This window comes from Narcine bancroftii, chromosome 9 (genome assembly GCF_036971445.1).
Source record: "Narcine bancroftii isolate sNarBan1 chromosome 9, sNarBan1.hap1, whole genome shotgun sequence".
NCBI classification, from domain to species: Eukaryota; Metazoa; Chordata; class Chondrichthyes; order Torpediniformes; family Narcinidae; genus Narcine; species Narcine bancroftii.
The window spans coordinates 50,638,444-50,660,477 of NC_091477.1; the positions used below are offsets into that span (position 1 = coordinate 50,638,444).

General features: G+C 41.4%; 1 protein-coding gene across 8 annotated transcripts in view; it reads right to left on the minus strand.

The window, feature by feature from the left end:
- Positions 1-754: 754 nt before the first annotated feature.
- LOC138743612 (regulator of G-protein signaling 14-like) overlaps positions 755-22,034 on the minus strand; it is a 105,949-nt gene continuing 84,669 nt past the window's right edge. For 7 of the 8 annotated variants that reach the window (XM_069899129.1, XM_069899133.1, XM_069899131.1 and 4 more), the window contains 4 exons: positions 19,919-20,000; positions 9,268-9,314; positions 8,391-8,526; positions 755-4,104 (listed from right to left, as the gene is read on the minus strand). In XM_069899129.1, the coding sequence (XP_069755230.1) occupies positions 3,794-4,104; positions 8,391-8,526; positions 9,268-9,314; positions 19,919-20,000 (576 nt within the window). In that variant the 3' untranslated portion in view covers positions 755-3,793. The remainder of the gene's footprint in view (positions 4,105-8,390; positions 8,527-9,267; positions 9,315-19,918; positions 20,001-22,034) is intronic. The other variant, XM_069899127.1, reaches the window with a different exon arrangement.

Sequence of the window (22,034 nt, forward strand, 5' to 3'; positions counted from 1 at the left end):
TGTTGGAAACTTGATCTCGTAGGTCACTGGGATCAAGGTGGACTCCCGTAACAGGAGCTCCGTCCTGTAAACCTATCTAGAAACCTGCACAAGTGGTCCCTAAACTTCCTCCACATTTCTGCTGCACATCTGTTCCCAATTTACCCTCCCAAATTTCTGGCTAATGCCATTCTAATTAAAACTTTCCCCTTTAAACACTTCATAGGAACATAGGAAGTAGGAACAGGAGTAGGCCAAAAATGGCCCATCGAGCCTGCTCCGCCATTCAATATGATCATGGCTGATCTAATTTATGACCTAACTCCACCTACCTGCCTTCTTCCCCATTTCTGGTACAGATGGTGTGGCGCCTCTTCAGTGCCAGTGATCGGGACCAGGGCTCGGATCCTGCTCTCTCGGTAAGGCGTTTGTACGTTCTTCCCTATATTTGCATGGGTTTTCCTGTTACAGCACTGTGTGCCTAAATTTAAATTTTAAATTGAAATTTAAATTTAAAATCTACTCCTTTCTTTTCCCATAGCTGTGGCCACTGAAAGGTCTATCACTGATCACGCTTGTTGCCCAGTACAAGATCCAATATGGCCTCCCCTCTCACTTGTCTGACATATCATGTCAGGAATCCTTCTTGGACACATCTAACAAATTCTGCCCCATCTAACCCTTTTGCAACAAGTCGGTGCCAATCAATATTAGGGATGTTGAAGTCAACTATGACATTGTAGTGGAAGAATTTCTGAACAGCCAGTCACATTAATTTATATTCAGCTTTTAGTTATATTTTACAGCATTCACATGGTTCATAACATTTAAAATTCCCATCTGAAAGAGTGTTTACATTGCGTGTATCATTATTTAAGCAGCCTTTTCTCATATATTAAAATAAATCTGTTCATGACCAAAGTAATAAATATTTTGCAGTCTGTGACAATGGTAGTTTTTGAGGATAGACAAACCACATCACATCATTAGGGTTAAACTGCTTTACTTGGGCTTGTCTGTTGTGACTCTACCATTACCATCAGTTGTTCTGGTATAATTTGGTCACAAAATTTATCCTTGGAATGTGCTTCTGACAGAGCCACTGAATAAAACGGGAAGAAAAGCTGCACAATTGGACAGTCTTTTCTTAAATAAAAAGCTGTCATTAGCTGCTCTGTGATTCCAGCTCAACAATAGTTTGTCTGAATTGAGGCCTAGTTGGTCACCTTGTTCTTATAAATATCTGAAAATGTACTAGCAACATTATTTGAGTGAATATTAGTGACAGTGACAGATTGCTAGACCTGTGAGTCATGCCTGAATCTTGAGAAAGAATAAAATTAAATTCAAAGACTTTGAAAATACAAATGTTTGCCGAAAACAACATGCATGCAAGCACAAGCACACACTCATGCAGACCTGCATGCACACTTGGGCGCACACTTGCCCACACACACACGCCCACACTTGCACACGTCCACACATGCAAAACCCACCAACAGACTTACTGTATGGTGAATAATTCTGACTTTTCAATGTTTACTTGTTCTCTCTTTCCGTCAATGCACTTGATTACTTGGATCGGGAACTAATTGAAATGAGCTGAATTTAGTCAACTCATCTCACAGTCTGCCATGAAGATCAAAACAACACAAGAAGAATATTAACAAGAGAATCTACAGATTCTGGGGTCTCGTACAGGAAGCAATGTGCTGGAGAAACCCAGTGGGGCCACAGCATCCATAAAAATTAAAAGGCAGTTAACATTTCAGGAGCGAAGTCCTTCGTCAGGAGAGCCAAAAATCAGGCAGGCGACTGAATAAAGGGGGTGGAAGGAGTGGGGATTGGGGAGGGGGGAGATGAAGGGAGTGGAGAACGGGAGGAGGGGAAAGGGGGCGGAAGGAGGATGGGAAGGAAAAAGGGAGGGAGTGGAAGAGAAGGGGGAGCAACACAGCTAATAGGTAAGAGTAATTCCTTATGGACACTGAGCAACTCGCCGTGCTTCTCCAGCATTTCTGTACTGCAACTCAAAAAGAACTGGATATCAGGCATTCAACCCCTTTAGGCCAACTCTGCCAATCAGTAACAGCTTCATTAATATTTTTCATCTTCTACTTTCCTGCACTAATCCATATTACTTAGATATCTTTGCATACAAAAACATCATTAAAAATTCTCTTGAATATTGGCAATCTCAATATTTTAATAATTATGGTATAAATAAGAGGCTATTCAGCCCATCAGATCTCTACCTGTTTCCTTCAGCAGAGCAATCCCATCAACTCTATTTCTTCTCTTACTGTCTATACCCCTGCAACTTGTTTTCTTCTCACTTCCTCCTCAACTCCCCTTTCATACTTTACCCACTTTAACACCTCTGAGTGGTAACATATATTGGCCAATCGGCCTGCAAAACATATTTGGGATGTGGGAGGAAACCCATAGGGTCAGAATGAAAATGCACAAATCCACATAGCAAGAATCTAAGGTCAGGATCAAATTTGGGTTGCTGGAGGTGCTGGCAGGAACACTAGCCACTGGGCCAACCCTGCAAAAATCTGTGCAAAACAAAGCGTATGCAACCCTTCTTCAACCTGGCCACACATGATTGATGCATATTCCTCTTAAAAATGGTCATACAATTTCATATTTATGCCAAGACTCGGGACATAAGCAAAAGCCACAACTTCCGCCTTGAGGGAGAGTTCCAACCTCAAATGTCGACCATTCATTTTCTCCCGCTGATGCTGCTGGACCCGTCGAGTTCCTTCAACCGACTGACTTTGCTTGGGAACATAGGCAGGTTATTTTCTGTTTTACAACCACTACTTAAAAAAAAAATTGATAAATGAACCAGTGAACTGGAAAACTTTGAAAAGGTGTTATCTGGCTTTGATTTAAGAGTGAAGCAAGTCTTGGTCAAAAGTGTAAAAACAGTCCTTTCAGATCAGTAAACTATGCCGCCTTATTACTCAAAATAAACCATCTGGAATAGCCCCATTGAAGAAGAGGCTCGTGTCCCTCTGAGTAATAGGCCATTCTTTGCATTACACATGCAAGTAACTGTTTTCATTGCTATCAGGGTTTCGTGTGCCTTTTTCATCGAACCAAGTCAGAAACTGCAGCGTGTCGCACAGTAACAACACACCATGATTCATCATGGCCCACACAAACAGTGTTGTGGAAGTGCAGAGGAAGTCCAGTACCGCAAGATACACTTTCTTTAACCAGTTTGTGAAATATACAACAATGACAAACAATGCATGTAAACATGTTGGGGATTCAATGCACATATTTTGCATTAACTGAAATCACTTTCAAATGATCCATGAAATAGAATCATTTCTGTCCCTGTGCTTTTAATCCAAGTACCCAGTCATACAAGCTACTCCTCCCCATCAAGTGTGCATTCCAGCTGGTCCTCTGAGTTCGTCTCATTCAGGCTCAGGGTCTCATTCAAACTGGCTGAATATTTAAGCTGAGTTAATTGTGAAACAAAACACCCTTCATTAGTCTGGTCTATCATTTGAGAGGGCTGATGTGATTCACTATCCCCCATTAATCTTTCACAGCTTGAGTGAGGTAAAGTGCCTTGAGCATAGAGTTCATGGAACCATAGAACCAGAAAGCAAGAGAAAGTTCACAACCTGAATGGCAAGGTGCAGAAGGCTTCAGCAGTATTGGCCCCTTGCCACATTGGGGTAATTAGTCGAGGGGCCATTGTCTTCACTACCAACAGAGAAAAGGGGCAGAACTTGAGGTGCAGGATCCTGCTCAGTACTGTGTTTTGCCAGCCACGGATGAGAAGCTTCTTTCATTGAAAGTCTGTTCTGGTGCCCATCGAGCCTCCAAGTTGTGTGTCCTGTGAAGTGGATGTCTTCGGGGTTGGGCTCTCACCAGGAACACCATGGATCTGGTCACCCTCGGATGCACCTTGCTTGGGATGGGTTAGATCTCCAGCGCCTTTCTCTCCCCCTGCTTCCAATCCAGGGGGGTGAAGGCAAATTCCAGCCAGCTTTTCAGGAAGCTGCAGAAAGTCTGGAAGCACCAAATCTTCTTTCTTCAGAAGGCCACGCTGATCATTGACACGGCTGCTCTGTGCTCTGGATAACATCTCAAATAATGCTGCAAGGAGAAAAGCAAAAGTCCCATTACATCGTATCTCTACAATGCAAGTCACTCTCTGCATCTCTTCTCTCACTTACTGAAGGTGAGGGGCAATGAATAGTGATTAGAAATCAATCCCCACAATGAATTTATGTTTGGGATGTTGTTCAATCATACATCACTAATTCGATAAATGAGATCTGCAGTACATCTACACAACTTTCCTGTTCTGTCCTACTTATGCAGTCATCCAGTATGGAACAGGCCCTTCGGCGCAACTCACCCATGCCATCAACCAAGCATTCAGGACTGGTCCTACTTGTCTGCATTTGGCCCATATTCTATAAATGCCTTCTTATTCATATGTCTGTCCAAATGTCTTTGGAACATTGTAATTGTACCTACTGCTATAGCTTTCTCTGTACCTTGTTCCACCAAAGGAATACCCTCTGAGTGAAAAGGTTGTCCCTCAGGTCCTTCTTAAATCTTTCCCCACTCACATGAAACCTCTGTCCTCTTGTCTTAGAATTCTCTGTGCTGGATAAAAAGGGGGTGAGGGTTCATTTTATCATGCTCCTCATAATGTTGTAAACCATTTATTCTCCTATACTCTTGGATATAAAGGCCCAGCCTATCAAATCTCTCCCGATATCTCAAGTTCTCCAGTCCTGGCAGCATCCTAGTGAATCTCCCTGACGCTCCTTCCAATTTATTGATATCTTCCTGTAACTGGACAACCAGAGCTGCACACAGTGCTCCAAGTGTGGTTTTATCAATGTCTCGTTCCACTGTATCATGATGTTCCAACTTTCGCACTTAATACGACACGACCCCCCCAATGAAAGCAAGTGTGCCAGATTTGTGTTCACCACTCTGTCCACCTGAGTTGCCTATCTATGGTGGAACAGATTTTGTATTAATTGATCAAACAAAAATATGCAAGGCATTCTATCCTTTCTCCTTTATTTCTGGAGCTCTGCTATTATTTGCAAGGGGTATTTCAGGGTTTTTGGACCACACTCTGTGAGACTGCAGGACATGCTTTTCTGCCACTGCTCTAACTGATCACCTGGCATGTTAATTCAACTAGCTGACATCACCATAACTCTTCACACTCCAGAAACAGGCCTACCCATCAGATGCTTTTACTGGTTAATGAATGGGCACAGAGCAGGATTGCTGTGTACTCTGTTCATTCTACAGACTTCTTGTACTTCCAGTCAAAGTGATATAATTCCTGCAGATCCCCTATGCCAAAATCCTAACAAAAAACATAGGATCATAAATTGTTATTGCCAGAGGTAACTATAGGAGTGCGTAAGATTTCAACATCGTCTTTTGGACAGATACATGGATAGGAAAGGCTTAGTAGGATTTTGGCAAATGGGGCAAGGCAAGAATGCCAAATTAGTCAGTCTGGACGAGTTAAGCTGTATGAGTTCATAACACAGAAGGGGCCATTAAATCCATGTTGACTCTTAATATACCAAACCCATCAAATCCATATCCTTACTTGTCTACATAGCCCTGCAATTTATTCTCTCCTAGATACCCAAATAATTCCTTTATGAATGTATTGATTCCAGTCTATTTCCACCACTCTTACAGGCCGTGACTGACAGATCTTACTTATTCTATGAATTTCAGATTTCTTGTCAGAGTACATACATGACATCACACACAACCCTGAGACTTTTTTTTTGTGGGCGAGGGAGAATTACCACTTACTGGTGCAAAAAAAAAATGGACACAATGTGCACATGTAAGCAAATTTTTAAAATGTAAACAACTGTGTAATCTTTCTTTGGCTTGGGTTCGCGGACGAAGATTTATGGAGGGGGTAAAAGTCCACGTCAGCTGCAGGCTCGTTTGTGGCTGACAAGTCCGATGCGGGACAGGCAGACACGGTTGCAGCGGCTGCAGGGGAAAATTGGTTGGTTGGGGTTGGGTGTTGGGTTTTTCCTCCTTTGCCTTTTGTCAGTGAGGTGGGCTCTGCAGTCTTCTTCAAAGGAGGTTGCTGCCCGCCAAACTGTGAGGCGCCAAGATGCACGGTTTGAGGCGATATCAGCCCACTGGTGGTGGTCAATGTGGCAGGCACCAAGAGATTTCTTTAGGCAGTCCTTGTACCTCTTCTTTGGTGCACCTCTGTCACAGTGGCCAGTGGAGAGCTCGCCATATAACACGATCTTGGGAAGGCGATGGTCCTCCATTCTGGAGACGTGACCCACCCAGCGCAGCTGGATCTTCAGTAGCGTGGACTCGATGCTGTCGACCTCTGCCATCTCGAGTACTTCGACGTTAGGGATGAAAGCGCTCCAATGAATGTTGAGGATGGAGCGGAGACAACGCTGGTGGAAGTGTTCTAGGAGCCGTAGGTGATGCCGGTAGAGGACCCATGATTCGGAGCCGAACAGGAGTGTGGGTATGACAACGGCTCTGAATACGCTTATCTTTGTGAGGTTTTTCAGTTGGTTGTTTTTCCAGACTCTTTTGTGTAGTCTTCCAAAGGCGCTATTTGCCTTGGCGAGTCTGTTGTCTATCTCATTGTCGATCCTTGCATCTGATGAAATGGTGCAGCCGAGATAGGTAAACTGGTTGACCATTTTGAATTTTGTGTGCCCGATGGAGATGTGGGGGGGCTGGTAGTCATGGTGGGGAGCTGGCTGATGGAGGACCTCAGTTTTCTTTAGGCTGACTTCCAGGCCAAACATTTTGGCAGTTTCCGCAAAACAGGACGTCAAGCACTGAAGAGCTGGCTCTGAATGGGCAACTAAAGCGGCATCGTCTGCAAAGAGTAGTTCATGGACAAGTTTCTCTTGTGTCTTGGTGTGAGCTTGCAGGCGCCTCAGATTGAAGAGACTGCCATCCGTGCGGTACCAGATGTAAACAGCGTCTTCATTGTTGAGGTCTTTCATGGCTTGTAATACAGAGAGGAAAATAACAAATAATAAAGTGGAAAAATAAGAATCTGCAAATGAGTCCCTGATTGAGTTTGTCATTGAGGAGTCTGACGGTGGAGGGTAGCAGCTGTTCCTGAAACCTCGTGATACGAGTCTTGTGGCACCTACACCTCTTTCCTGATGGCAGCAGTGAGAAGAGAGGGCATGCTGAATGGTGTGGATGCTCTTCGATCCCAGCGTTCTCTGTGGGTGTTCTCAATAGTGGTTTTGCCTCTGGTGTCCTACCTTTCACAGGGCTTTACGCTCGAGGGTATTAGTGTCCCCATACCAGACTGTAAGCACAACTTACCATCACAGATCTGTAGAAATTTGCCAGGGTTTCCAATGTGATTCCAAACTTCTGCAAACTCCTGAGGAAGTAGAAATGCTGATGTGTTTTCTTCGCGATGCCATTAGTAGGTTGGGTCAGGAAAGATCCTCAAACATAGTGAATCCCAAGAACTTGAAGATGCCTACCCTCGTCTCCTCTGATGTCTCCAATTATGACTCAGCCCCCCTTCCTCCACTTGTCCGCTTGTATCTTCCATCCATAAGTTTAAAGTTATGCCATTTGACATGTGCTCCTATCCTACACTCTCACCATCTTCATCCATCTCTCGCTGCCATAAAATTAGAGAGTAACTCAAGTCCTGAAGATTTCACCCTTACCTGCTCTTTTGGATGGCCATTCAAATGCTATGCCAAATGCTGTTGCCCATCTCCTGGAAGTCTAGTCCAGGAAATTCACATCCTTCCTAATGCTCTGCAGTGGCTCCAGCTACACACTTCTGAGGTCTGGAACATGAGCTCTAGCGGTGTCAGGATAGAGACACTTCAGTGTTTCCTCCGGATCTGTAACAAATCTGGAACGTTTCACGTGGCACAAAAAGATTGCAAGCAAGAATCTTTTGTTGCACGTCTAACGTGTAAGAATCCTTGTATTTCTTCTTTGTTTTTTGCCTATATTCATTTCTTGTTAACTTGTTTCTCTGGCTGAAATGCTTCATTTGTGTAAGCTTTGTTTCAAGTTTAAACAATAGTCTAAAGTTAATGGTTAAATAATTATTACACTTACATTACTCATTTTTAATATCCCTGCTCCTGCTGAATAAATCCCCAGGTTCATTACATCTCTCCTGTTCATGGATATAATCTACACTGTGTGGAAACAACCTCTGCAATAAACATATTAACCTTTAATCATTAATCTCACCATCTCTAACCTCAATTTTAGGTCACATGGCATTTACATATTTCAAATGTATGCAAGTGATTTTTCTCATTTCCATTTGTATTCTTTAAATTATGGTCATTTGACTATTTTTCATGCAGTCGTACAGAAAATTTGTTCTTGCTTTGATTTACCTTCAACATCGTAAGTCTTACGGAATATTTCCTTTCGTTCTTCACAAGTTTGCTGGTCTCTGCTTCTTCTAGTGGGTTGTGTGTTCATGGGGATTCTTTTCTGGGCTTTGCTTGCATTTATGGGAGACTCTTCCTGCTTATGTCAATGGGATAATTGGAGAAATCATAGCACTTCTTTGTTTCTATGTGCCCTTACCCCTCCCTGGCAGTGAAATACTACCTCATGTGAACATCCCCCCCCACCCCCAACAAAGCCAATTCAGCATTTCTTTATTCCAGTTGGAGTATTGGCTCTTTGGCTTTTGAGGAAGTAGCAATGCTGCTCATCGGCAAGCTGCCTCAAAAGAGGTCCCACTCAACCCACTACCTCATAGACACAGACCGTTTTAGCAAATGGTTTACATGTTAAGTCATGAACATTCTTTATCCTACAACAATCAACAGTCAAATATTTCCACCCCCCCCCCTCCCAATCTTGTTCACTCCAAAGTTGGCAGCTGGGGGTTTAACTTTTAAGGCTGCAATTCCCTTCCAAAATGTCCCACCTTCTTAGATTTCCTTTATTAAGGCACTTTTATACATTTCCATGTTCCTGTGTAAAATGTCATCCATTATCCTTTGGGTAAAGGATATTTCAGGACCCTAAATGTTTGAGAAATGCACAGTGTTGTTTATAACTGCCAGAAGTGCGTTGGATGCTGGGCTCAATTCCCTTAAAAATGGAGTTGAACAAGTGCTGGAGTAAAATGCAATGCACAAACATGTTGGAGCAACTCAGCAGGTCATGCAACACCAACACTGCTGACTTTCTCTGATGTGCTTTTGCATGGCACTCAACCCCTTTAAGCATGCTTGATGTTAAAAGTATTGCACTTACAATGTTTGGTGATGATTGTTTGGAATTCGTTCGGTGTTCTGCTGTATCTGTGAACAATTTTAAAAAAACATGATTGATTGTCAGAAACACTTAGCAGGATTGTGCCAAAACCACTCCTCTTTGAAGAATGCTGGACTATTTTGGAGGAGGTGAACACATTTTATTTCACCCCATAGGTCCAGTGGGGTTTAAAGGTTTCTTAAATTCCTGCCACTACAGATTTGCCTTATGAAAATAAGTTTTGTTGTCATACACATTGTACAATATACATGTGCTCTGAAATTTATACTTGCTGCAGCCAATCAGCTATTTGTAAAGAAAAATTATAATAGTAAACTGATTGCATTGAAAGAGACAATTGACCTATCCTGGCACAACTTCTCCTCACTTGTAAGGAAGGTGCAACAGCAAGTGCACTTCCTTTATAAGGCTGATGCAGGCAAGTCCATTAGCCATCTTCATACAGGAGCTCTATTGGCCAGCTGCATCACATTGTGAAACAGTTGCTGTAGAGCATTGGATCGGAAGTCAATCCACAGGACTATAAAAGCAGCAGGGAGGATCATTGGGATAGCCTTCATCACCCCACCCCACCCCACTGTTGATGTGATTTACTGGGCTCACAAAATCATGGAGGACTTTGCCACATGGCACACAACATCTTCCAGCTACTCACATCGGAACAAAGATACAAAAATATTAGAGCCACAACCTTCGACTGAGAAACAGCTTCTTCCCATGGGAAGTGAAATTACTGAACAACTGTTGAACTGTTAAAACAACTCTCCATGACTCTACTATATATTAATAATATTTATTTTAATATATGTACATAAGTGCTGAGCATATGTATTGTTTCTCTGAACATAGGTTATGTCTGTATGTGTGTTTGCATTGTTCTACACCATTGGCTGGAAAATGCCTTTTTGTCAGGTTGTACTGGTTCAACAGGATGACAAATAAACTCAAATTCTGAACATAACCTAGGGAATAAATATTCACAGTAACCCTGACTTGCAATATTCCATGATTAATGTACCAAAAGTTAGTTCAAGAGTCTGATAGTTGTTGGAAAGAAACTATTCTTGAACCCAGTGGTGCTGGTTTTCAGGCTTCTGTTCCTGCCTGAAGATGGTAGTGAGAAGATTTGGTAGTGGCCATCCATGATTACCTGCTGGATCTGCGGATACTTTCCAAGAAATGCAGGTATGAAGTGGCTGTGGGACACTTTCGTTATGGGGATCTGCTCGAGGTACATGAGGCAGCAACTGCTCAAGATGGGTAAAAAGGACCTGGCTAGTGGATTATTATATAATGCCTTCACCCAACCAATAAATAAGGGTCCAAATTTATATTTCTCCAAAACTTTAAATGAAAAATTCCATTCGACCCTATCAAAAGCTTTTTCAGCATCTAATGATACTGACGCTGCTGACGTGAAGCATTGATCAATGAAACAACTCTAAGAATATTATCTGAAGCATACCTATTTTAATAAAACAAGCCTGGTCAGAATGTACTAATTGAGGTAAATACTTTGCTAATCTATTTACTAATAATTTTGCTATTATTTTATAATCCACATTTAATAAAGAAATTGGTCGATAAGAAGAAACCTTCAAAGGGTCTCTGTCTTTTTTTGGTATAACTGTTGCTATTGAACTCAAACACGAGTCTGATAAAGCTTGTTCCTGAGTTACCTAATTAAGAACATCCATGAATACAGAGGACAGATTATCATAAAAAAACTTTATAAAATTCAGCAATTAACCCATCATCTCCTGGTGACTTCCCATTAGGCAAAGGAAACATCCTTTGTTTCTAAATCCGTGAAAGGAGAATCCAACTTTCTCAGATCGTCCTCCTTCAATATTGGTAAATTTAACTCTGACAAAAATGCTTCAATAGAACCATCAGCTCGCACTCCCTCAGAATCATATAATAGGGACAAAAATTGGTCATTAATTTTCTGAGGTTTAAAAGTAACTGATTTGTCCTTCTTCACACCATTAATAGTCCTTGAAGCTTGTTCAGTTTTCAATTGCCATGCCAAGACTTTATGTGCTCTGTCCCCGAACTCGTAATAACGTTACTTAGATCTTTGAATCAAACGTTCAAATTGGTCAGTTTGAAATATTTTATATTTTAGCTTCAATTATGTCAAAAAAGCCTTATAATCTTCTGTAGAATTCCTCTGAAATTCCTTTTCCAACTCTGCTATTTGTTTTTCCAATAATTGAGTCTCTACCAGAAATTTCTTCTTTTCCTTTGATGCATAACTAATGATATGACCACGTAGAAATGCCTTTAAAGCATCCCATACAATAAAATTACTCCTGACTGTATTCTTGTTCAAATCTAAATAAATAGCAATTTGATCTTTAATAAATTTTACAAATTCCACTTTTTTCAATAACATTATATTAAACCTCCAGCGAAAAAATGATTGATTAACTTCCAGCCCCACACAAGAAATAAACAGCAAAGAATGGCCAGAAATGATCCTACACTTATATTCAGCTTGAATGAAACGTGCTTGCAAATGTGCTGATGCTAAAAAAAATCCTAGAAAATGAATCATGATGTGAAGAATAAAATGAAAAATCTTTCTCAGTAGGATTTAATCTTCTCCAGACCCTCTATCAAATTCAGATCTTTCATCAAGGAAACCAATTGAACTGTTGCTTTTGATTTTTTTCACAACTTTTGGAAATTTATCCAATAATGGGTCTAACACACAACTGAAGTTTCCCCCAATTAAAATATTCTCCTTAGCTTGACCTAAAGTTAAGAAAGCTTCGGGCACAAACTGTTCATCATCAATATTAGGTGCATACACATTCAATAAAGACCATGGCTCAGCAAACAATTTACAATTAATCATTAAAATATGACCAACTGATTCTGACAAAGAAAGCTCAAATGGTATTTTCTTATGAATCAAAATTGCCACTCCTTTTGCTTTTGAATTAAAGGAAGTTGAAAATCCATGTCCAACCCAGTCCCTCTTCAATTTCAAATATTCTGTTTTGGTTTCAATGAGTCTCCTGCAAAAAAGCAATGTCAACTTTCATCTTTTTTATATAAGCTAAAACATGTTTTCTCTTAATCGGGGGACTATTTAAATCCTGAACATTAAACATTGCAAAGTTTATAGTAGACATTATGATCAAAGTAAAACTCAAACAACAAATACAAAAAAACCCTTAACTTTCTATCCCTTCTACTAACTAAAAAAAACCTTAAAACTCCCCTGAAAGCCCCGCTTTCTTTCTATCTCTTCTAATAATTCAAAAAAAATTTAATCTTAAAGCTTCTTAAATGATCACTAAACAAAACAGCACTACAAAGTAGTAACTCTCCTCTTAGCTGAGTGTGGACAGAAATAAATCCACACCCCAGCCCACAGGTGACAGACGACTTCAGAAAGCTTCAGTGACCTCTCTTCCCCCAATTATTCTTGTAAAATGATGACTAAATCAGCTCACAGCCCCATTGATTTTAATCCCAAAACTTGCTCCGGATCATTAATTTCAATCAAGCTCTTTGACAGATACCCATTAATGTAGCAATGGTGGTGACAAATGGTCAAAGTTCTTCCTTTTTTAAATTAACGTGTTAAACTCATCAAGGTTGTCCTTTGTCACCAGCCCTATTTGCATTGGTAATTGAACCAATAGCTCAGGCTATCAGGCAGAATGAGAATATTACAGGTATAAGGATTGGACAGGATGAATACAAGATTAATTTATTTACTGATGATGTTTTGAAATATTTAACTAATCTGGATCAATCTTTAATTTATTTGCAAAATTGTTTAGAATTATATGGTAAATTATCTGTATATAAAGTAAATTGGGATAAAAGTTCTGAAGGAAATTATGACCAATCTAGACAAATTAGTAAATTTTTGGACTGATAAAATTAAGTACTTAGGGATAATGATTGATGAAAAGTTTCAATCATGTGTAATTTAAATTAATGAGAAAGATTAAACTAGATTTGATTAAATGGAAAGATTTACCTTTAACTTTAATAGGTCGAGTAAATTGTATAAAGATGAATACTTTTTCGCAAATTCAATATTTGTTTCAATCAATTCTTTGTTCTCTTCTGAAATCCTTTTTTCAAGATTTAAATAAAGTAATTCGAGAATTTTTATGGAAAGGAAAATTAGCAAGAGTAGCAATGCATAAATTGACCTGGCAGATGCTTTGGGAGGTTTACAATTACCTAATTTTAAAAATTATTATGAAGCAGCTCAATTAAGATTTATTAATCGTACGTTAGATATTTCGAACCCTCCTAGTTGGTCAAGGCTGCGATATTGGAATCTTGTCCCCATCAGTTTGTATTTAAATGGAATATTGTCTTGCTACAGAAATATAATGTACCAATTTTGAAACATTTATTAGAAATTTGGACTAAAAGGAATTTATTAATAGGATCAAAAGGTAGTTTATCAGTTCAAACCTCAATATATCGAAATAAATTGATTCCTTTTTCATTGAATAATAATTTTAGAAGATAGGTAGATTAAAGGAATAAAAAGATTGCAGGATTGTTTTGAAGGTAATTTTTTATTAATTAATCAGCTTAAAGAGAAACTTGGGATTTTAGAGAATTCTCTGTTTATTTATTATCAAATTAGGGCATTAGTGAAAGATAATTTTGGAAGAGAAATTAAAATTTCTAAGTTAACTAAATTTGAATTTATGGTTTCATATTTTTCAGATAAAGGCTTTATATCAGAAATGTATGCATTATTACAAGATACAATGGTTAAAAAAAGTTAGATAAATCTAGGATTAAATGGGAGCATGATTTAAGTTGTGAGATTAGTCAGGTGGATTGGGAAAATATGTGTTGTGTTGGGTTGACTAAATTAACCAATGTAAGATATAGTTTGGTTAATTACATTTTTTTGCATCAGTTATATTTAACCCCTGAAAATTTTTTAAAAATATGGATTTAGTCATTCAGATCTGTGTTTTAGGTGTGGATTATGTGTTGGAACATTTCTACCTTCTGTTTGGTTTTGTGATAAAGTTCATCCTTTTGGGCTTAAAATTAGGAATTTTCATCAAAATTTGTTTAAAATTAAATTTCCATCAGATCCAAAAAAATTTTTGTGAGGTTATTTTACTCCGTTAGTGGACTTGGGGTTGGATAAGTTTCAAACAGCGTTTATTCGTCTAACATTGACGGTTGCTCGTAAATGACTTGGAAAGATGAAGCGGAGTTAAATGTAGCTCAATGCATAATGAGTTGAAGTCGTGTATCTATATGGAGAAAATAACATATAATTAACATAATAATTATGATTTTTTTTGTTAAGATGTGGACACCATATATGAAGAATATGAATTTAGTAATATTGTAAATTACTGAATGTTTTTGTTTATTTTTAATGCTTCCCTTTAGGGATCTGTTGTGGGAGGGGGAAGGGGATGCATTTGTTTTGTTTTACTGTTTTATTATTAGACTACTTATTCTGTAAAACTCTGTTTATTTTTATTGATAAAATACTAAATAATGTTAAAAAAAAGGACCTGGCTAGCCACGTTGAACTAGCTAAATCGCTGGAACAGGCCAAGCTAGAGAATGATGACCTCAAAGCCAGTGAGCTCGCTCACCCAGATGACCTCTTCCAAGGACCAGCTGCTCCCGCTACCCCAGCTCTAACAGCTGGCGCTTCCCATTCTGGGGAACGGTCCCACGCTATGGAGTGCTTTTGCTGTGGCAAGAGCATCCCTGATTTTGTTGCCCAGCTAAAGTGTGTTCTAACTGTGGCAAAAAAGGACATTGGGGAAGGGTTTGCTGTGCAAGGGGAAGCCCAGGAAAGTCTGCAACCTGCAGTGCTCCCAGATCAGATTTCAGCCCCAAGCCATCTGCCCCAAATTCACCACTTGCTGCGCTACACACCAACGGAGGATGGCTGTGAGAAAACAGCATGAAATGGCTTGGCGGCCATCTTGCCACAACTTAAATTCAAACTCAGCACCATCATCGTCAGAGGAGGAAGGAGGGCGGCCATCTTGCCACACCATGTGATTGATGCCATCTTACCCACGCAGGGCAACCCAAGGCAGTGGCAGCCACTCGAGTGAGGAGTATGGAGTCTCCGGGGTCCTAGCCTCAATGGTTCTAGATCAGGACTGACCTCACCAGCTCAGCAACTCCATGGTGAATGTGAAGGTAAACGGACATTCCACTAAATGCCTAATTGACACAGGCTCCCCTGAAAATTTTATAGATTCATGGACTGCGCAAGAGCACAGCCTAAAGAATGATGACCAATTATCGCATATTCCTTGCATCTCAGTTGCACTCTACGCGTGTTCAACAACATTGTGAAGTACATTTGTTGTTGGTGGGGTGGGGGGTATTTTGCAAGATATGCTTGTATGTACTTGATGAACTCTGTGCTCCGGTATTGTTTGGTCTGGATTCCTGTGTCACCTTAAGAGTGTGACCTTGGAGTATTCTGATCCCCTCTCTCCCGTAACAGTTCAGAACAGAGGGGCTCTAAAATCAGAATCTGCATGCAGCCTCTCCACACTGAATATCGGCACCCCTACCTCTCTTCCCGAATGCACAGCAGGCTGAGATTTCATGAAGTCTGAGACACAACATATGTTCAATGAAGGAATCATTGAACCTAGTACCAACCGGTGGAGACCACAAGTGGTAGTGGTAAAAGGGGAAAACAAGTCCAGGCTAGTAATTGACTATAGCCAAACTATTAATCGGTACACAATCCAGGATGCATACCACCCCACACCTCGAATTTTGGACACGGTGAATGATATTGCGCAGTATCAGATCTGTTCGACCATTGACCCAAAAGGTGCTTATGACCAGCTGCCAATCCCTTCCAAAGACTGTCCATATATGGCATTTGAGGCTAACGGTCATCTCTATCAATTCTGGAGGGTTCATATCAGTATTACTAATGGGGTTTCTATCTTCCAGAGGGTGATAGACAGAATGGTGGATGAGTATGGGTTGAAGGCTACCTTCCGCTACCTTAATGATGTCACCATCTGTGGCCACACCTTGGAAGACCATGACACCAATCTCCAGAGTTTTCTCCACATGGCGAAAGCCCTGAACCTCTTATAACTCTAGCAAGTGCATGTTCAGGACTAAACGTCTGGCTATCCTTGGCTATGTGGTGGAGAATGGCATAATTGGCCCTGATCCCAATAGGATGCGTCCCCTGTTAGAGCTCCCCATTCCCAGGACCACAAAGGCTTTGAGGAGAAGCCTGGGTTTTTCTCATATACACCCAGTGACTCCCTCAATATGTTAAGATTCACCCTCTCTTAAAAGCCACTACTTTCTCCTTCTTGACTGAAGCCCAACGGCTTTTAACTACCTCAGAAATCACATTGCGAAAGCTGCCATCCACGTGGTGGACGAGAATGTACCTTTCCAGTGGAAAGCAATTCTTTGGATGTAGCCCTGGCCGCTACCCTCAACCAGGCGGGCAGGCTAGTTTTATTCTTTTCTCAGACATTTCAAGGCCACGAGCTCCAGAAACCCTCTGTGGAAAATGAGCCTCAAGCCATTGTAGAAGTCGTGAGGTACTGGAGGCACTACCTGGTTGGTAGGAAATTTATGCTCCTCACTGACCAGCGCTCAGTCTCATTCATGTTCAATAATTTCAAGTGGGGGAAAATCAAAAATGACAAGATTGCTAGGTGGAGCATCGAGCTCTCCACCTACAATTATGACATTACCTATTGGCCAGGAGCCTTTAATGAGCCTCCAGATGCCTTATCCAGAGGAAGCTGTGCCTCTGCACACACCAGCCAACTGCAGTCTCTTGTATAATGAAATCTGCCATCCAGGGATTACCTGCATTTTGTCAAGCGCAATCTGCCCTACTCCGTGGAAGATGTCAGGGAAATTATCAGGTCTTGCCAGGTCTGCATGGAGTGCAAGGCACACCTAATCAGGTCATCCAGGCCCTTCGAATTGCTCAGTGTTGATTTTAAGGGACCTCTCCCCTCCAAGAACGGGAACACTTTCTTCCTCCTATCATTGATAAGTACTCCCACTTCCTGTTCACCATTCCATGACCAAACACGACCACTTCATCAGTCATAAAAGCCCTAGATTCCATTTTTGCCCTGGTCGGATATCTCGGCTATACTCACAGTGACCGGAGCTCATCGTTTATAAGTGACGAACTATGTCAGTACCTGCCTGTGAGTGGCATCACGTCCAGCAGGACTACTAGCTACAACCCCAGGGGGACTGGACAGGTTGAAAAGGAGAACACCGTGGTCTGGAAGGCTGTCAATTGGCCCTGAAGACAAGAGGCCTTCCAGACTCACGCTGGCAGGAAATCCTCCCTATGGCATTCTGTTCTATCTGGTCGCTACTATGTACCATGACCAACACTACTCCTCATGAGCTGCTATTCACTTTTGAGAGAAGATCGGCATCGGGAACTGCACTCCAAACCTGGCTCACCATTCCTGATGCAGTGCTTCTCAGGAATCACATGAGGAGAAGCAAGACCGACCCCCCTGGTGGAAAGAGTGAAATTGCTCCTCGCCAATCCCACATACCCAGATGGCATGGGGGGACACCGTCTCCATCAGGGACCTGGCACCCACCGGTACAGAGCGTCCATTGCCTCAAATGCCCTACGAGCCACAGAGCTCATACTTGCCACCCCCTGTCAGGGCCTCAGGAAATCTGATTCAGGAGGAAAGTGTATCCCCCTCCACCATGGAGTCGGAGACCCAGCCTGCCTCTCTTCCCGCTCAAGGAGACCAGGAGACTGAAGGCCCCACAGTCCGCTTAAATCTGTAAATTTGTAAATAACTGTATATTTTTTGATTTTTTTTTTCTGAATCTATGTTCTCTGTCTTCATCCACAGACCCTAAATCCTGCAAGAAGGGGTGAATGCAGTGAAATTGGATTCACTGGTAGTGTGTTGTGTTGATGGCTGGCTCCGCCCCCATCTGCCCATATATAATCCTGGTTTCCTACCTAAACCCAGAACCCTTCTGAAGACAAATGTAAGACCCTACTCTCAGTGATAAACTAATAAAAGCTTATGTTCTCGATCCAGTCATGAGAGCTTTTATTCACGCTACAGATAATTAGAGTTAAAATCAATAGTCTAAAATGAATGAAGGCTGTGGGAAGCATTAGGCTGAAAAAAACAAATATTTCAGCAGCTGTTGGCCAAGATGTGGCAACCGAAACCTGTCGTGAGCGTTTCTATGCAATTGGCCAATGAAAGGTCAGCACTGTGGGAGCTCACTTAAAGTTGCTTGTTTAACATTTAGAACTGAAATCTTGTGGTTCGCACATACAAGAAAAGCAGACAGCTCATCTCACCATCCAATTATTGCCTGCTATTTGAGTAAGTTCACAGAGAGAGATGGTTTGTTTCTTACAATGCGCAATGCAACTATCCACCATTGTTCAGAATATACACAGTTTGATATATTGTTATCCAAGTTTGGAAAGGTAGTACTGAGCCTTGCTGGTCTTTATGTTTATAAAAGCAGAGAGGATATGCTGTCAGAGTTGTGAGTAATACACACAGTTCTCATTATAACAATGCCATTGTATCCTTCAAAGCAAAATCTCTTACTGTTGCTTTGAGACTGGAGCTTTCTCATCACTGGCGGCTTTAATCTTTATCTAGTGCCCATTCCATTCTCTATAACTCATCTTCCTTCACCTGATCCTCTTGTTTCTCTTGCCCTTCTCTCCCTTTATCTGGTACCTGCCAATCAACTGCTGCTCTCCATCGTCATTCTCCTCTCTCTGGTTCACCAACTCTCTACTGACTCCGGCCCTGTCCTTATTAAACCAGCTCTCTCTCCTCTGCACTCTTTGTCCTGAGGAAGTAGGCTCGCCCTCAACATGGACACATTCCCTTTCTCTCACTGACGATACTCCACCTGCTGAGCTCCTCCAGCTCTAACAGGAGTGTAAGGGAGGGGTCCGGAATTTTTCACTTTGGTTCTACTCTGATTTATTTTCTTTGAAAACTATTTTCTCATTGATGTATGCATTCAACATAATTTGGGTGGCACAGTTGATGGTGTGGTTAGCGCAACGCCTTTACTGCACCAGCGATCGGGACAGGACCAGGGTTCAATTCCCACCCTGATTGTGAGGAGTTTGTACGTTCTCCCCATGTCTGTGTGGGTTTTCCCTGGGGGCTCCAGTTTCCTCCCACCATTCAAAACGTACCTGGGCTGTAGGTTAATGGGGTGCAAATTGGGCAGCACAAACTCGTGAGCCAAACTGGCCTGTAACTGTGCTGTTTGACTAAATTTAAATCCTTGTCCATTAGCAGTGAGTCACTTGATAGCACTGATTAATCTTTAAATGTGTTATTTGGCAGTGTAAACATTGGATAGGCAGCAAACAGCCTTCTTACAGTATACTTAAGGCAAGGTTAGTAACTTCTTACTGATTCCCACTCTATATCAATGCATTCTCTCTCTCTTTCTCTCTCTCTCTCTCTCTCTCTCTCTCTCAGGATTGCTGTCTTTACAGATTGGTCAGGAATCCTTGAGCAATTAAACCAATCTTTGAGATGCTGCTTGGAGATGTCCAGCAGAAAAAGAATGTATTAAACAAAGAGAAAGATGTCCACATGATACATACCCTTAACCTTGTCAAGGATCACTCGCTGATTATCCAGACAGGACACAGTGTTGTTCAGTTTCAAAGGCTGGGACTCACCACTCTGTTTTACATATATTTAAAAAAATGATATTTAATTGTAACCTGTTAAATCTGCTTTAACAGATACCATACCAAAGGCATTTCACACCCAATAATTTAATAACAAAATAATATATGGAGATTGAACCTGTTTCTAACTTGGAGATCACGTCTTAGCAAGAAAGGGCAATCTAAATCTAGAGGACATTGATTTAAGGTGAGTGGGGTACCTTTTTTGAATATTTTAATTTTGATTTTACAGAGACATGCATTTCAAACATCACAGGAGAACACACATCCCTTTTTACAGAATATACTGAGTCTTTTTAATTCTTTCCCCCCTCCCCCTCCCACCCCAAAACAATACATCAACAAACACAAGCGAATTACAAAAAAAAACACGACAAAGAGGTCACAGAAATAACCCAAGGGGAACCTTCTTCACACAGAGGGTGGTGGGCTACGAGGGAAGGTGGAAGATGCGCGGAGAATTATAATTTTCAAGAGATATTTAGGTAGGTGCACTAATTGGAAAGATCTAGAGAGATATGGGCTAAACTCACTGATAAATGGGACTAGCTTTAGTTGGCATGGGCAAGATGGGCTGAAGGGCCTGTTTCCATGACATAGGATAATGGTCATCATTGAACTTGTTCCCTATATCATAGCTTCAGATCCAAAGTTATGGGGTGTGTTACAAGGGAAATTCATTGCGTTTTATTTGCACCATACTGAGCTGAATTTCAGATGATAGTTGAACTTCTTACTGGGAACCGCTTGGCCTCAGCTTGGATGAGGAGTGAATATATGGTGATGCACAAGACCAGATTGAATTAATGTCAGTGTTTTTTTTCCCTGTCGTCAATAATCATGTTTTCAAATAAGAAACCTGTCAGACCCACTCTGCAAGGTGAAGGGTGTGCCAAATCTACGACGGAGTAGTGAATGAGTCACGTTAAAACTATGGGGAGACACTGTGATTGCAGTGCAAAACACAAAATTGTTGGAGAAACTCAGCAGGTCACGCAGCATTGATAGGAAAGAAAGGGACACCAACATTTTGGGCCTGAGCCCTTCGTCAAGGTATGGGGGGGGGAGCAGTCAGGCGTCTGAATGAAAAGTTGGGGGAAGGAGAGGGCATGGGGAGGAGTACAGGCTAATAGGTAAGAGGTCATTGGTGGATATAGGTGGGGGGCAAAAAAAAAAGCTGGAAAGTGATATCTGGGTGTACCTCTCAGAAAGGAGAGGGAAGTGGGTGGAAAGGGACAAAGGAATTGGGAAAGAGAGAGATTTGGAAAAGTTTAATGGAGACTGGAGAAGTCAAAGTTAATGCCATCTGGTCGAAAAGTCCCCAGTCAGAATATTAGGAGTTGTTCCTCATATTTGCAGGTAGACTCATTTTGGTAGTGTTTGAGGCTATGGATAGATAAGTCGGTGTTAATGATGGGTGGAATTGAAATAGTTGGCCATTTAGAGGTCCCTATTATTGCCGTGAACATAACAAAGGTGCTCAACAAAAATAATCTCTCAGTCTGCGTCCGGACTCTCCGATGTAGAGGAGACCAGAACAGAAGAACCAGATTCAGTGGATAACCCTGCAGATTCACAAGTGAAATATTGCTTCACTTGGAAGGACTGTTTGGGATCATGAATGGTGGTGAGGGAAGAGGTGTGAGTGCAAGTGGAGCATCTCCTGTGGTCACAGTGGAAGATACCAAAGGAACGATTGATGGGTAAGGTATAAGTGGATGAGAGAGTTACGGAGGAAGTCACTCCTACTGAAGGTGGCAAGGGAGGAGAGGGGAAGATGTGTCTGGTAGTGGGATCACATTTTAGGTGGCATAAATTCTGGAGGATAATATGTTGGATGCGGAGGTCAATGGGGTGGTAGGTGAGGACAAAGAGAATCGCGTCCTTGTGTCTTAGGATGGAGGGGACTAGGGCAGATGGACAGAAAATAGTGGAGATGTGAGTAAGGGCTGAGTTGATGGTGGTTGAGGGGAAGAAATATTTTTGAAGAAAGAGGACATCTTGGATGTTCTGGAGTGGAAGCCTT